We start from the raw sequence: 16865 nt of genomic DNA on the forward strand, positions 1-16865 counted from the left end.
TTATGGCTTTTGAATAATACCACCAAATAGCCTCTCCTACTATGAAAAGTCAGTACAAGAAAACACTGCAAGGAAAGGATAAAATTTGTAAAGTTCAAGTTCCAGTGAACGCCCCTCTACCCTAACAAGTGTAAACCCCACTTCCTGAATTATGTGAGGCCAGCAACATTTCTCCATCTGGCAGCCCACTTGCGCGAGAAACCTAACCATGCCTCGGTCGGAAGGGCAGCCGCTGCACTTTCGCGCGGGGCTGCGCTGGCTGTAGCCCCCTTCGCGGGCCACTGACATGACAGCAGCGATGACACACCGAGCTGGCCTCAAGGAACTCGCACCTGTCACCGACCCCCACAGCGACGCGGGGACAGACCCCCACCTTCCCGGACCCTGCCCACCCGCCAAGATCGGAGCTCAGGAGCAGCTGCTGCGATCGCGAGTGGAGACGCCACTCTGCTCCCGGGGTGCAATGACAGGCACCTCGCCCGTGGTCGCTCCCACCAGGAAACCCTCCCAGACTGCCAGGCACCCTTACCCAAGCTTCTGTTTCTCCTCCCTACTCATGGGTGCGGCCCCCGCCGTCCACACAGACGTGGCTGACACCAGGCAGAGCGCGGCTGTGGCGGCCACCAGGCTCCATGGCCCTCGCTGGGGAACCGGGGACCCACAGCCCAGGCCGCCGCCGGCTTCGCTCATGGCCCCGCGGTTCCACGCACGCGCAGCTGCTACGCCCGGTCGGCGGGACACATTGCCGGACGCCGGTGGCCAGGGGGCTGCAAGCCGTGACGAGGACTGGGTGTGGAGTGAGGCGGGCAGCTGCCAGCGTCAAACTGTTTGCCGAAGCCACCGAGCCGGTCCCCAGCGCCAGCGCTGCCACCGCCCTCCGCCCTCGGCAACCCGGAGCACCTCCCCCAGCTTTCCTGTGTCGTAGTCTAGGAAACCGCCTCCCCCAACGCTACTTCCGGGCAGAGCGGAGTCGTGGAGCCTCGGGACCAATGGAGGCCGTGGTGGGGCGGGGCCGGCACGGGCCACGGGCAACGGTACTGGCCGGGAGAAGCGCGGCGCGCTCAGAAGGCGGGACGGGGCAGGGCCTGTCGCTTCGCCTCGCCTCGGACGGCGGAGACCCACCCGGGGACTACCAGTCCCAGCGTGCCCCGCTGGCTCCCGGCGTCCCCGCAAGCGCTCGCAGCCTCCGCGCGGGATTTCCGCCCTGGGTGGCGCGCGGCGTCCTGGCGCGCGGGGTCGCCTGAGCGCGGCGGCGGCTTCCGGGCGCTCGCCTCTGCCCGGCGCTCTGCGGCTCTCCGCGTTCCGGAGCAGCCGGGTTTCCTGCTCATCTCTCTTCCTGCGGCGTCTCCCGGCGGGGCTCGACAGCCTTAGACGACAGCGTGGAGTAGCCCTCTGCCCTCGGGGACGTTAGGAAACACGAAAACCTTTGATGTCGTCGCGCTGAGAGTGTTATTTGCAAGCCGGTCGTCTCTGACAGGTAAGTACCGCCCCGAGCCCTGCGCCGGTGAGGAAACCGCAGCCTAGAGAAGTTGGTTAACAAACCCGCGTCCGCGCTGCTGGACCGCGTTCCACCCATTCTCCCATTCGGCCGCCCTTGAATGTGATCCCTGAGCCGCAGAGACGGCGGCGGGCGCGAAAGCTGTAGGACATCACTAGTGGTTACCTGAAAAGCTCTGGAACCGCACAAGCTCTTAAAAAAAAAAAAAAAAACGGGGAAGGAGGTTGGAACTTGAAGTTTGTGGTGATTGATTCCCGGGTTAACTATTGATAAAATAATCAATAGTTTCCCTTTGGAAAAGCACTTTGCTTTCTGTGGTGGTAATTCAGTGGGTAGGTGGGGAATCAAAGAGATTGGATGTGCTGCTCTGTGAGTACGCTGTAGACTGTACTCGTTCCTTTCCGCTACGTTCAGCTCTGCAGATTTTCTTTCTTGACTTCTGTCACCTCCTTTCTTACCGCTCTGACTGACCTCTCTACTTCTGCAGTCTTTCAAATCACGCTTACTTTCGACTCCCACTTCTGAGCCTTCATTACCTTCCTTGTGACCGACTGGAATGTCCTATGTGATTTCCAGGCCCCCTTCCGCTCTTACACGTTACTACCAGAGCTGCATGCAAGGACAGCTGCAGAGTCCCAGAACACTTTGTCTCTCCCTCGGTACTGCCCTGCCTCGAATCCTATGCCATAACTGCCTTGGGAGATATCAAAAGAAGGCCGGTGACTATTACCAGTAGACAAGAAACGTAGAAAAGACATAGATTTAAGTAAACTGCACAGGGGCACAGACAGATGAGTTCTCAGAAGAGGAAATCGCACAGTCAGGGTGAGAGATTGGGATTTTTTTAAAATAAGGGTTTAGACAGCAGATTATCCAGCGAATGTGTTTTCTGGGTCATACAGCACCCAGCAGATCTTTAGGAGCACTTGTGTTCAAAATTACATGTTTCCAGTTGCAGCTTTGACAGGATCATTGCCTCTGGCTTACAGAGGTTATTTAGCTTTAGATAAGGAGGCGATGAGGAGATTTATACATATCTTCTAGCAAGATGACTCAGGGCTCACTTGGAGGAGTGGATGGGGCTTACATTAAAAGGTTGCTATCTACCAGAGTGGGATGTCTTTAACCAGAGTTGCCTTATTAGGGGTTTTAACCCTTGTATTCCAATGGGCAGCCACCACAATAATTTAAATAATCATCCTATATCCTTTCTGTTTCTTTGTTCATACTGTCAGATCTGCCACCCTACCACTTTGTCTGTAAAACACAGTCCATTAAGGCTCAACTCAGATTCCATCTCCACAAACCCATCTCTTCAGAAGAGGCATTGTGCATCTTCTGTTACAGATTTTTAGTAAATGTTGAGTATACTTTTTTTTTAGTTTTTTCATCTATAAAATGTAAATAAGGTCATTCTGTGTATTTACAAGTAAGCTATGAAAACATATGAAGTCATTTCTGAACAGTGTTTAATGTCATCCCTTTTACAAACCTGTAATTCTGCGTTATTTCAATCTCTGTCCTCTTTGGCAGCCTTCATGATGACGTTAACCAATAAAGATCTGTGAGTTGGTGTTTGCTCAGGCATAGAGAATATAAGCTAAAAGTAAACAACAGTTACCTACTATTTAAAAACTGAAAACAGCCGGGCATGGTGGTGCATGCCTGTAATCCCAGCACTCGGAAGGCTGAGGCAGGAGGATTTCTGCGAGTTTGAGACCAGCCGGGGCTACAAAGTGAGCTCAAGATCAGCCTGAACTGCATAGTGAGACCCTGTCTCAAAAAAAATAAATAAATAAATAAAAACTGAGAACAAAGAAAAATAGTAACTTTTAGTTATATTAAAATGTAGTCAACTCAGTCATTTGGGGTGGATTGTTGGCAATAACTCAGTTTTCTTTACCTTTCTGAAATCCTAAGCCTTTATTAAAAAGTAGAAATTCACTATTATTAAGATACAGTGTACTAAAAAAAAAATTACTAGATTTTAATGTTTAACCTTGTCTGCATCTTTGCTTTTTTTAAGCAAACACTGCATTTTTAAGTGTATAATGAGAAGCCAGAACATGTTTTTTATTGACTTGCTAAAGAGTAAGCATCTGTTTTTCCCTACTAAAATTCAGTTTCTACACAACAATTGTGCTCACTATTTACTGACCTCTGAAAACTATCAAGTAGAAAAGCTGATGTGGCCTGAAAAGTTTGAAATTTACTTAAGGTAGAAACTATCTGTTGAAGTGAAAGACATATTGACAAAGTACATTTTGAACAAGATCTCCTTTTAGCCTCTTAATGGAAACAATATAAATTCTTAGCTAACTAGCATTTTATGGACCCTAGGAATATTTACATTCGTTGTTTTTAAAATGTATACACTAGTAATCAAAAGGATATAGGACTTAATTGAGAGAATGGTGGTGCTCAAAAGGTGAAACACAAGAGGAAAGCAATTGAGAATGATGGATAATCACTGATGAAGAATTTGGATCAGATTTTGCTGTGTAAAGCCCCTTAAAAATGAAATAAGACCCATTTATAAAGGTTGAGTTTGTTTACACAGATTTGGGGCTCATGTATATATGAATGTTCGCTTTCCTGCCTCGATGTGCAGAAGTTGGGAACAGGAGCCATGGCTAGAACTAGCATAGGGAGAGGCTCCACTTTAATATTATGGTTTAGAAGGAGTCCTGGGAGCCTAAAACCACAGTTGTACTTAAATAACTTCTTTAATACCACAAATCTAATCACTCCTAAAACTCCGTGATGGAATTTGGTAGTGGTGATTTGTCATTCTGCCAGTTGCTTTCTTCATTGTTGATAGTATCTAGAATTTACAGAACCACCTGTCTTCTTGAGACCTCAGTCTTGCAAACATTAAATCAATACAGTAATTATTATACATTCACAACTAGGAACTCAAAGGGGGTACCGCATGAAAAAGGCACTCAGTAAATGTTGTGGGCTGACTCCTTTTGTGGCTAACTTATCCAAATTCCAAAAAAAGAATGAGGATTTCAGATGATGCACTATCCCACAAAGATGTCCCCAGGGCTTTGCCCACTGTTCTGTTATGATTTGAGATCTTCAGAATCACTTTAGCCTCAGATTATCTTATTTCTCTTGTTGACGCCAGCAGCAGTTCAAGGGAGGAATCCTCCATTATGATGTTAAGCTCATAAATGCTTCTCTCATTCAGTAGTAGCCATTTGCAGTTTATTTTGTGTATCAGAAGCAAAGCCAAGTCTTTATGGCCTTTCCTCTGGCCCCCGTCTTGAATCCTCATTTTGTGTCATCAGTGTAGTTCCCACTTACCAGTTCCATGTGACTACAAGGTTTTAAGTCAACACCTTTCTAAAATATCTGACATAAGTCTAATACAGGCCAAAAATAGTGGCTCTGAGCCAACTCTGCTACCTAAAAGATATATACATTTAAGCTAAATACTAAATTTCTTTGTGCTTCAATCTCATTTGTAAAATGAGACAGAAGATTAAATGGTTTAACTTGTTTATACCTTCTACAAGTGTCATGAATATAATGAGTTGATGTGTATAAGATACTTAGAACATTTTAAAATAGCCTCATAAATAGTACTGATATCATTATTTAAGGTTAGAAAGAAAAAGTTGCCATGGTTGACAGTAGGATTCAAGGGTAAGTAAGCTGCTGGACAACATCCATATCCCTGGTTTAGTCTCTGCCACAAATCTTGCCCACTTCCTTGATTTGCTGACTTCACAAGGCCATTGCAGGCTCTCTGTACAAAAAACATGGCCCTCCTGCTTGTAACTCAGGAAACAATTAAATTCCCACAGTTTCTGCCACAAAGACCTTGTATGAGATATAGAGTCTCATCTTGGAGTAAATATGTACACAAACACATGGTACTTCTCTCCCCTTTTAAAAAGTGACCTCAACTATACAACATTTGAAGTGGTACAGTTGTAAGAAAACCTTGTCAGCTTTTTGTTTAGGTTTGGTTTTGTTTTTACAGAAGTCTATCCTAATCACCAACCTCCATTAGATTTGGAAAAATAGTTGTATAAGTCATCTAGTTGTATGTGAAATTGAGGTTCAAAGTGAAAAGTGCCCAGCTGATCACGTTAAAAAGCATTAGATAGAGCAAGCCTAGCATTGTATGTCTAAGAATTAAAAATTAGCTATTTATAGTAATCCCAACATCACTTGTTTCTTGTTATCCAAATCGAACATTCTTCCTAAAAACTCTCTTTGTGTATGTGTATGCATACTCTGTGTGTGTGTGTGTGTGTGTGTGTGTGTGTGTGTACACTGGTATATAATACTGCTTTTTAGGCTTTCTTTCCTCCCTATTATGTCATATTTATGAGACAGAAGGATCTAAATTTGTCAAACCTCATCATTTGTTAACCTGAAAGGTGTACTTTCCACTCGAATAAAAGTTTATAGTCCTTAAATGTTTGAAATTAAATATTTCCAGGCTTCTCCAGCTTTTAAAGTTGTCAGTGTTTTCTGTTTTTTCTCTAAATGTGTTGAAAATTTTAGAGTTTTTATCTTTTACAAGCAAGGCTTTTAGTATTTTAGATGATAAGCCAAGGTCAGGGAAGATTTGTCATGGTTTAAAATATAGCATAAGTATTTTTGCTCTTTTTCTTTTGCAGATTAATTTCCTTGTGATGTTTTAAAATCAAGGCATAACCTCCAATTACAAGATTACACTTAAAACTTTTGAGAGATATGGTTTGAATACTACTGCCCTTGTAAAGTTCACCATATGTTTCTTGGGATCAGCTAGCAAGGTAAGCATAGTCACTTTGGTCGTGTAAATATACTATTTCTAGTGCACCGTTAAAGATTAATGGACTTTATTATTATTTACAGAACTAGCTCTAAACCATATATTTTTAGTATCTTCCTACCCCTTCTCTTGGGGATTACATCCAATTTTAACATCCTATTTGGGTTATGAGGATTCCCTACTCTAGTGTCTATAATGTTTTTTTTCTCCGTGTCATTTCGTATCATTTCCCTTTATTGGGCATGCGTGAGCGTACTTTATATTACTGAGCATTGTACTTTGAATAGGATGATTTATGTCCTAGCCCTAGATCTGCCCTTTGCCAATCTTTGCAAATCAGTTTCTCTAAGACACAGTTTTTAGTTTTGTTTCTCTCATTTTATGTGGCACATACCTATAATCCCAGCACTCTGTGAGGCTAAGGTAGGATTGAAATTTCAAGCCCAGTGTGGGCAACTTAGTGATTTAGGGAGACCATGTATCAAAATATAAAAGGGATGGCGATGTAGCTTAGGGCAAAGGCCTCGGGTTCAATCTTCAGTACAATCAAAGGGAGAAAAGAATTCTCTGTCCTTCCCCACTGCTATGATGTGAGAAGTTCTCCACCATGCCCCTCTGCCTTGCCCTACTGCCTTGAAGGCAGCCAACTGTGGACTAAAACCTCCACAAAATATCCTAAACTGGACACTAGGAGTACCAATATACACAGACAAAAAAGCCCCAGGGAAAGACTGTCTTGTCTAGTAAAAGAAACTGAAGAAGAGCAGCCCTGCAAGACTGAAAAATTTGATACAGTAATCACTCCATTCCAGCAACACACACACAGCCGCATCCCCCCCAGGCCAGAGCTCCACCTCCACTGGTGGTAAAGAGGCATTTGTCCTGTTCCTTGCTGGGGAGTATGAGATGAGGCTTAATAGAGTGAAGATTTTGATGACCTCTTGTTCCCCCTCCACTGGCCAGGGTGGACTTCAGCAGAGAGCCAATGGTGAGCCTACTCATCTGTCCCCTCCCAGCTGTAATAAGATCCTCCTCCTTCCTTCAGTGTCTAAGGAAGGAACAGAGAAACTGGACTTCCATACCACCTGGCAGTAAGGAAGTGTAAACCCCTCCAGCCTCTAGATTAGTGTCATAGGAGGGTGCTAAACCACAAGATTTAAACAAGGCTCTGAGTCTTACATAAAATATCTGTGTTCCAATTGAAAATCATTTACCATACCAAGAACCAGGAAGATGCCAAACTAAGTGGGATAATAACCAAATGCCAACACAGAAAACTTTGAATTATCTGACAACAATTTTAAAGCAGTCATAAAAATTGTTCAAAAAACTATAAATACTTTTGAAACAAGTGAAAAATATAAAGTCATGGCAAGGAAATAAGAAATCTTGAAATGAATAATTATCACCAAATGAAAATTTTAGATCAAAAATACAGTAATCAAAATGGAAATGCTTGATGAATAGGTACATAGCTAAACAGATAACAATGGAAAGAATCACTGAGTTTGCAGATATAACAAGAAAGCTATCCAGTATGAACAATAGGAAAAAAGTTGCCAGGCTGGGGTTATAGCTCAGCAGCACAGTGCTTGCCTGGCAAGCGCAGGGTCCTGAGTTCAATTCCCATTACCAAGAAAAAAAAGAAAATTGCCTAGAAAAGATAGATGAACAAAGCCTATGTCATTGCTGGTGGCCTAAAGAGGTACTTTGGTAGGTGAAATCGGCAGGAAAAAGAATGCAGGCAGGGTAGACATCAGTTCCAAAGGCAGAAAGCAACAAAAGAGCAGCCTATATCTTTATTGTTTAACTCTTATGCAGGTAGTTACCACATATTTACATTCTTGCATGTTGGCTGAACTAGCACATGTGTAGGTGTCTCCTACGAAGTCATCCTTGTGTAAACTGTTCCCCAGTCTGCCTGTCTAGACAGTGGTGTTGTGTCCTCAAAGCTGGCCAGAGGTGTGCTTATCTCCCCCCTGAATTTTAAAGCCTGAAGCAGTCCTGTCCGGAGTGGTGCCCCACATCTGGGCATGCTAATGCTGTAGTGCCAGATACTCAAGAGGCCAAGACAGGAGGATTGACAGTGCAGGCCCAGCCAGGGCAACTTAGTGATACCTTGTCTTTAAAACATTAATAGAGCTGTAGAGACTGGTAGGACCAATTTTTTAAAATTCACATTGGTGTCATCAGAGTCCCAGAAGCAGAGAGAATGGTAAGATGAAAAGTTTTTGAAGATAATGACAAAAATATTCCAAAAATTTGCAGAAATCATACACTTAGAGATGGAAAAATCATAGCAAACTTTAAATGGGATAAACCTAGAGAAATTCATGTTAAGACAAACCACGGTCAAACTGCTCAGAAATAAACACAAAGTCTTAAAAGAAGCTACTCAGAAATGACAGTTTACCTACAGGGAAAGACAATCTCAATGACAGTGTTTTTCTGAAATGGTAGGAACCAGAAGAAAGTGACAAAACATGTTTCAGGTGCTGAAAAGAACAGTCTACATCCAGCAAAAATGTGGTGCATTAAGAAGTGAAAACATTGTAATAGGGACTTACAAGCTGCTTTTGCTGAAAGTGCTTGCTCCGTTTGGGCCTCCAGATACCTGACGGATAACAACAAACAAGATGTTTAGCATTTCTGCCTTCTTATTGTTTCGACTCCTTTCTACCTTAAACTTGGGGTCAGATTCCTGCCCAACTCTGCACATGGACATGGTAATCATCTCAGAAAGGTTCATCTAAAATTGGTAATACAAGTTTGATTAGCCTTAACTTGATTCAGTGTTTCTGCTGTCCTTCCATACTGAAGGCCCTAAGATGAAAGTAAGATTATTTTTTAAGATTTACAGGGACATCATAATCAACAGATTATCAACCACCAGCTTTCACTTTTGTGCTGAAGGTTGTTTTTTTTTTTTTGGAGCTGGGGAGTTGTTTGTTTTTAGTGGTACTGGGGATTGAACCCAGGGCATTTGCACTGAGCTACATCCCATCCCTTTCTATTTTTGATCTTGAAACATAGTCTTGCTAAATCACAGAATTGCCCAGGGTGGGCTGGAATTTGCAGTCCTCCTGCCTCAGCCTCCCAGAGTGCTGGGATTACAGGCATATATCACCACAGCCACACCCAACAACCACTAGTTTTTATAACATCCTATTTTGGACCACCTGAGTTGTGCCTAGAAGTCTCTGGTCACTGCCCTAAACCTAAAGGTGGACCCTGTCACTGACCCAACTAATTCTTTTTCTACTCTGGCCTGTTTTCTCTGAGTCATTTCTCTTCCCAATGTATCTCAAGCGCTGGGAACTCCAAACCCTGCAGGCAGTCATCTTCCCTGGCAGTAACGTAATCATATAGGAACAGACTTGAGATAATGATGACCTAAACCCCAGTTTAACTAAGAGTGCTTGACCCTGCATACTTCGGCCCTCTACTATAGTCCTTCCACTGTATAATCCTAGAGCTGCTATCAGTGCCTTGAATGCAGTTCTCTTAGGAGGTCAGTAGACCTACTGGGACTTGGTATGACTACACCAAAAATAAATTCTTTTCAGTTTCACTTCCAAAAAAAAAAAAAAATACCAGGTTCCACATGTGGTTTAAAAGGGGAGGGAAATAACCGTTAGTCATGTTTCTTTTTAGTTAATAGTTACAGGAGGTAAGTGAAAATTAGCCCTTAACCATTTCATAACAAGTTAACAAGCCAATGTTGTGCTAATTTTTGTCACATATTTATTAAACATTTGTTCGCAAGCACAGACAAGATGCTACATTCCACCTATTGTGAATTTGATTAAATCCCAACTCTCTATCCTTTCAGATTCTGCAACCATGGTCTTGCATGAAAGTTTATTGGAGCAGATAGAACAATATTACAGAGCCAGAATTCTATCACCTTTATAGAGGGCATCAGCCGACTGGAAGTCCTCCAGCCATATTCCATTCCTGATAGTCCAACTCTTTGCTACTTGTTCATGCAAGGATGAGAGAGTCTCTAAAATATTTTAGCCTCTCCACAGATCTTGGGAATCAGGAATACTGTCAATAAGAACTCAGTTTTTCAATCCTGCAGGCGGCTTTTAGACTCTGCAAGTTGCAGGGCCTAAGAGAGTGAAGAACATACACAATAATGTTGCCTCAGAAGAGGGTTGAGAATCCTCAGGCACAAAGTAGAAGTTCACAAGTTAAGAATAGTTTTCAAACCAGTCTCTCAGCCTGGAAAGTAAAACAGAAACCAAACGACTCAAAGACCATCTTGAAACAAAATCCAGTGGAAGCTCATGAATATATGGATGATCAAGCTGAAGACACACTGCAAACAGCACTGCGATACTTTGAGAAAGGTCCCATTAAAACTTTATCCAGTAAAGATAAAATTTTGGGAAAATACTTGAAAACGGTGGAAAATGTGGCTTGGAAAAATGGGTTAGCTCCAGAAGCGATAGATATTTTACTGAATGTGGCACTCAGTGGCAAATTTGGAAGTGCTGTAAACACACAGCTATTGAAGTGTATGATTCCAGCAACTTCAATATCGGAAGATTCTGTGGTCAAGGCAGTCTCCTGGCTCTGTGTTGGCAAGTGTTCTGGTAGCACCAAGTTACTTTTTTATCATTGGTTGGTTGCAATGTTTGACTTCATTGATCAGAAGGAACAAATGAACTTGCTTTATGGCTTCTTTTTTGCTTCATTGCAGGATGATGCACTGTGTCCTTATGTCTGCCGCTTGTTATATTTACTCACCAAAAAGGAAAATGTCAGACCATTTCGTGTGAGAAAACTGCTTGATCTTCAGGCCAAAATGGGAATACAGCCACATCTCCAGGCTTTGTTGTCACTGTATAAGTCCTTTGCTCCTACTCTGATTTCTGTATCTTTACCTACAAGGAAGATCTTCTTTAAGAATTCAAAGGATTTGTGGAATTCAGCTGTCCTTGCTGTGAGACTTAGAAACCAGAGCCCTTTTTCAGAACCTCTAAAACTGACATTAGGTCCAGCTAATTTCAATCCTTTGAGAAGAAAATGGAATTCTCATTCAGTTATACCAGTGCTGAATTCTGGTAGCTGCACTAAAGAATGTGGAAAAAAGGAAATGAGTCTTTCTGATTGCCTCAGTTGTGATAGGTCACTTCCCCTAGAAAGGCTTCAGAGCTTCCCGCTACTCTTACAAAACATTCATTGCTTAGAGCTGCCCTCTCAGATGGGCGCTGTGCTAACCAGCTCTCTGCTACTTCAGTATATTAATTGTGCCAGAGATGAATCACTCTTATTGAGGCTGTACCACTGGTTGAGTCAGACACTACAAGAGCAATGTATCTGGTATAAAGTGAATAGTCACGAACAGAGAAAAGAGTTTACCAACTTGCTGGACACCATCATCAGGGCAGAGTGCTTCCTACAAGAGGGATTTTATTCCTGTGAAGTTTTCCTGTATAAGAGCATTCCTCTCTGGGATGGTCTGTGTTGTCAATCACAATTCCTTCAGCTTATGAGCTGGATTCCTTTTAGTAGCTTCTCTGAGATGAAGCCACTACTTTTTGACCATTTAGCGCAGCTTTTCTTTACATCGTCCATTTATTTCAAGTGTAGTGTTCTTCAGAGTCTGAAAGAGCTACTACAGAATTGGCTGTTGTGGCTCTCTATGGACATCTACAAGAAGCCTGTGATGAGCAGTCCTCTAGAGACAACTTTGGGTGCGTCCATGAACTCAGTGTCTAAACTGATTGACTATGTAGGATGGCTGTCCACCACTGCAGTGCGCTTGGAGAGCAACAGTACTTTCTTGCTACACTTTATTTTGGATTTCTATGAGACAGTGTGTGATATATATATAAACCATGACCTTCCATTAGTGGTGTTGTTTCCTCCTGGGATCTTCTATTCTTCACTTCTCAGTCTGGATACCAGTATCTTGAACCAGCTTTCTTATATTATGCACAGGTATCATAAAAATTTGATTGCTGCAAAGAAAAATGAGTTGGTACAAAGGGCGAAATCAGAGTTTAGTTTCAGCACCAAGACTTGTCAACAGTTTAATCATTATTTGACAACCATGATTGGTTGCTTGTGGACATCAAAACCCTTCAAGAAAGGAATATATATTGACCCCAAAATCCTAGAAAAAGCTGGAGTAGCAAAGTATAAAAACAGCTTAAATTTAGTTCATCATCCTTCTCTGTTGAGCTATGCTGCTTCCTTTTTGCTAGAGGGAAGCCCAGAAGAAAGGACAATAAACATAAGTTCTATTCGGGAGAAGAAGTGGCACTGGTATTTGGACTATTTATTTTCAGAAGGATTCCAAGGCTTGAAATTTTTCGTAAGTAGTAGTATGCATCATTCTTCTGTCTCTTGATCAGAAAGTATAACCACAACAATCAACGTTAAATAGTGACAGTTGGCATAAGCAAACACCATGCTGGACTGAATCCTTCCTTGTTGCTGGAGAGGCCAACTAGCTCAATTTGAGTTTCCATATCCGATTCCCTAATAAGACCGCTGTCTTCAAGAAGTACTTCAAGTGTCTTCAGATTGGCCTGATCATGGCTCAAGGGAACCCTGGTGTGGCTAACTTTATTTTTCAGGAGTTAGATAGCCTACTTGTGAAAAATCACCTTTTCATCATCAGGATTTGCCTTTCACCAAATAATACATGAAGAGACACATATGCTTTGTGGTGGAATTTTTTATGTTTTTGTGTACTATAAACTGCTTTGATGGGAGACAGCAAATAATACACAGTGGTAGTTAATTCATAGACATACTGATGCAAAATATTCTTCCTCAGTGAAAATTGTACGGATACTGCCATTTTTCTTACATGAACAGTGCCAGCACCAAATTAATAGAATACAGTGTTCATGACTCCTAAGAACCTGAAGTAGCTGATGGTTTCTTAGGCCTTTAACTGGTATAATTTAATGGGAGAAAGAAGGAGAGAGAATTATGGGGATAATCAAGATATTTCTGTTAATGGTGGTTTGATTTCATGAGACTGCTCTATTTTGTTTTTCTGTGTATGTACATACCTAGTTTTTTATATTCAAGTCTATACACTTTAACTGCATTTTTACTTGGAAAAATAATTTTGAAGCTTTAGAAAAGTTGCACAGTAGCTAGAATGTATTGCTTAAAATTCACTATAAAATTTTTCTTACTGAATTACTCTCCCCTTTTTAATAAAATTCATGCCATTTGAGAGGGAAAAATGAGTATCTGTTTCTAACACCCATTGTAAAGAATAACCATTATTTTCAACAAGAAAAATTCATTTTTGACATCTTGTGTATAAAAAAGTGATGATTGGCATTAAGATAAGATTGCTGATGGGACCACCATCCTGGACTGTGAATATCTGATTAGGGCAACTACACCTTGAACGTTAACTTAATTTTTTCGTAATAGCATACTGCCTGTGTTGAAGAATTCAAGTATACATATGCAAACATTATAATATTTGTGAAGAATATACTATATATTAGGTACTTTCCTCCAAATGGGAATCATTATCCTTGTTTCTTACAGATGTAGAAAATTAAGCTCAGAGATTTTATATCACTTCCCACAGAGTAGAATGCTCTTCCTCTGTCATGGCACCAAAGTCAGGAACCCTTGTGTAATGCTGAGAGATATCTCTGCTGGTTAATATCTCTGAGTGGCTTTGTGACTTCTACTGACCCCTGTTGAAAGGCCATAGGAGAGCCTCAAGCCAGGAAATAGTGGCAGTGACCTTTGAGGATGTGACTGAATATGGCAGTGGAAAAGTGGCCTTTATTGGATCCTTCCCAAAAGAAGCTCCACACTGATACGATGCAAGATACCTTTAGGAATCTGGCTTCTGTGGGAAGAAAATTGCAGGACCAGTAAGTTGAAAGTGAATGCAGAAGTTCTAGGAGAAATCTAAGAAGTCAAAAGGTGGAAAGAAACTGTCAGTATAAAATACGGAACCAATGTGCAGAAAGCTTCAGCTCAACCCCTGGTCCTAAACTGAATATGAAACCTCTTGGCTTAAAACTAGGTGAAAGCCTAGTGTAGAGAAATCCTGATTGGCCTTTTTCTTGTATCACATCTTTGTGGAACTTCTTTTCGGGAAGGATCCAGCAAAGGCTGCTTCTGCACTGTGATGTTCATAGTCACTTCTACTAATTCTAAAGTATATGAAAGAATTTACACGGGAGAGAAACCCTATGTAAGCAATGTGGGAAAACCTTCACAGAGAGGAATTGAATTGAGACATGAAAGAATTCATACCGGGGAAAAACCCTACTACCTTATATATGTTAGCAGTGCAGGAAAGCCTTCACAGATACAGGATCACATCATAAAGAATTCATGGTGAGGAGAAACTCTTGTGTGACCATTGTGGAAAAAGGCTTTCTCACTACCTTAAAATATGCGAAAGAACTCACTAGCGAGAAACCCTACTTATGCAAGCAATGTGGGAAAGCCTTCACGTGTGTTGACTTAAAGTATAGGAACTCACACTGGAGAGACCTTACATAAGCAATGTGAGAAAGCATCATGCTTGCAGAGACAATAGAAAAGTCACACTGGAGGAACACTGTCTATCAACAGTGTGGAAAAGGCTTACTAATCACAGTTCACTTCATAGGCCTGAAAGAATTTACAGTGGAAAAAACCCTATCTGTGTAAGCTATGTGGAAAGCCTTTACTCAGTTCCTTTCAGAAATGTGAAAGAAGTCATAGTGGGGAGAAACCCTATGCAAGAAATGTGGAAAAGTGTTTAATTCTTCCAGTTGCCTTCAAATACATGAAAACGTTCACATTGGAGAGGAACTCTATATATGTAAGCCCTGTGGGAAAGTGGTCAGTTCAGTATCCTTTAGAGACATGAAAGTATAAAATGTGGAGCACATTCTTTATCGCAGGACATTTCTCCATGTGTCAGTTTGCACATGGAGACAATGTACATTTTATGGTAATGTCTCTAATCATTTTTGTTTCATACTTGGCAAAAGAACACAATGTAGTGAGAAACCTTCCATAGAAGAGATGTACAAAAGACTTAAACTGGCCTATATATGAATGTGAACACTATAAGAAAGTTTTGAGTTGTAATTTTCAAAATTCTGTGAAAATTCTTTGTGTAGTATAAAACCATAGAAGTAATACGAAGAGGTTGGTGCAAATTAATTGTAGAATGATTCAGAAAGTACACTACCTGAACAATATGTCCTGATGTATAAATACAGTGTGTATTAGTAGTGCATTCTCAAATAAGTTCATCTCTGGATAATGTATTTCTAATGTTCACTTTTTAAAATTAATGTTGAGGTGACATAATTCTGTATTTTTGTGTAATAGTGTGCCAGTTCAGTAGTCTTTTAAATCAATAAGCAATAAGATTTTTAAATTTTGTACCATCTTAGATCTATAGGTCAAACGAAATGTATTTCTAATATGCTAGTATTTATGTAAGTTTTATTATTGGGGTGAATGGGCTACTAAAAGAATTTTGTTAATTTTGGGAATTTTCCCACTAACCTGGTGGGTTCTGGGTGTGTGTGTGTGTGTGTGTGTGTGTGTGTGTGTGTATGTATGTACACTGTCTTTCCTTCAATGGAACATAGAACATTTTAAAGCTAGATTTTATATTTTTTAATTATTTATATTTTTAAAGAAAATTTTATCAACAGTTTGCTTTCAAACAAATTGTTGATTAACAAATGTTACCTTTTCATGTACTAGGAAGCTATCCATATATCCCATCATAATTGTAGATTAGGTCAATTTATAAGCTTCCATGTTCTTTTTTACAGAAGGTTATTTTGATAATATTCATTGAAATTTAGGTGTTTTTTCAAGCATAAATTTTACTTTATGCTCATGTGGCATCTCTTTTATTTTTATGATCATTTGTCCTCATACTAAAAATATGTGGGTGTGATTGTCCCTTTTTTTAAAAAAAAAAGTTACAACTTAGGTAAAAATGTAGATCATTTTTGCTGTACTACATGTCCATTAATTCTGACTTGCCTATGACAGTCTTCATTTACATCATTGTCCTGGTATCCTATCAGAGTAGTAATCCTTTTCTTTTTTCTTCTTTTTTTTTTTTTTTTTGGTACCAGGAATCAAACTCAGGACCTTATTTTTGCCAGACAGGCACTGTGCCACTGAGGTATGTCCTGGGCCCCTCCTTTCATTTCAAAACATGTCCAGATTTAAACAATAAATAATATGATCATTCGAACCTTAGAGCATTGTATCCAAAATTCAATGATCTCCGTCCCCCAACTCTGTCAGGCTCTATCAGATGTATGGAGAAAACATCCAGTGTTTCTGGCCTGGCCTCTTTTTCCATTGCATGAGATTGAATAAAAGAATGAAACTGGTATAATTAAGGTGTACAAATTAGAGCAAATAAAATCTTGCTAATAGGAAATACAAGTCTCTGTTACTGAGAAAGATGTAATGATCAGTCACCAAAACAACGAACAGGTATCTATTACAAAAGTGTCGTGAAGATTTTTAGAAGAATAAGTCTAATACTGAAGATAAGCTATACTTTCAATCATGTTTACCCAGGAACATTCATATTGACTACATTTGATGCTATTT

General features: G+C 40.8%; 1 protein-coding gene and 1 pseudogene across 2 annotated transcripts in view; one reads left to right on the top strand and one right to left on the bottom strand.

Annotated features, from left to right (window-relative positions):
- The window catches only part of Edem3 (ER degradation enhancer, mannosidase alpha-like 3), a 71883-nt gene extending 70995 nt beyond the window's left edge, over positions 1 to 888 (bottom strand). Inside the window, exon 1 of one of the 2 annotated variants that reach the window (XM_013521605.1) lies at positions 530 to 888. In XM_013521605.1, coding sequence (XP_013377059.1) covers positions 530 to 690 — 161 coding nt within the window. In that variant the 5' untranslated portion in view covers positions 691 to 888. The remainder of the gene's footprint in view (positions 1 to 529) is intronic. The other variant, XM_005375059.2, reaches the window with a different exon arrangement.
- Positions 889 to 1217: 329 nt separating this feature from the next.
- LOC102004890 lies at positions 1218 to 13482 on the top strand (annotated as a pseudogene).
- The last annotated feature ends 3383 nt before the right edge of the window (positions 13483 to 16865 follow it).

Source organism: Chinchilla lanigera, unplaced genomic scaffold, assembly GCF_000276665.1.
Source record: "Chinchilla lanigera isolate Chin_1 unplaced genomic scaffold, ChiLan1.0 scaffold00005, whole genome shotgun sequence".
NCBI classification, from domain to species: domain Eukaryota; kingdom Metazoa; phylum Chordata; class Mammalia; order Rodentia; family Chinchillidae; genus Chinchilla; species Chinchilla lanigera.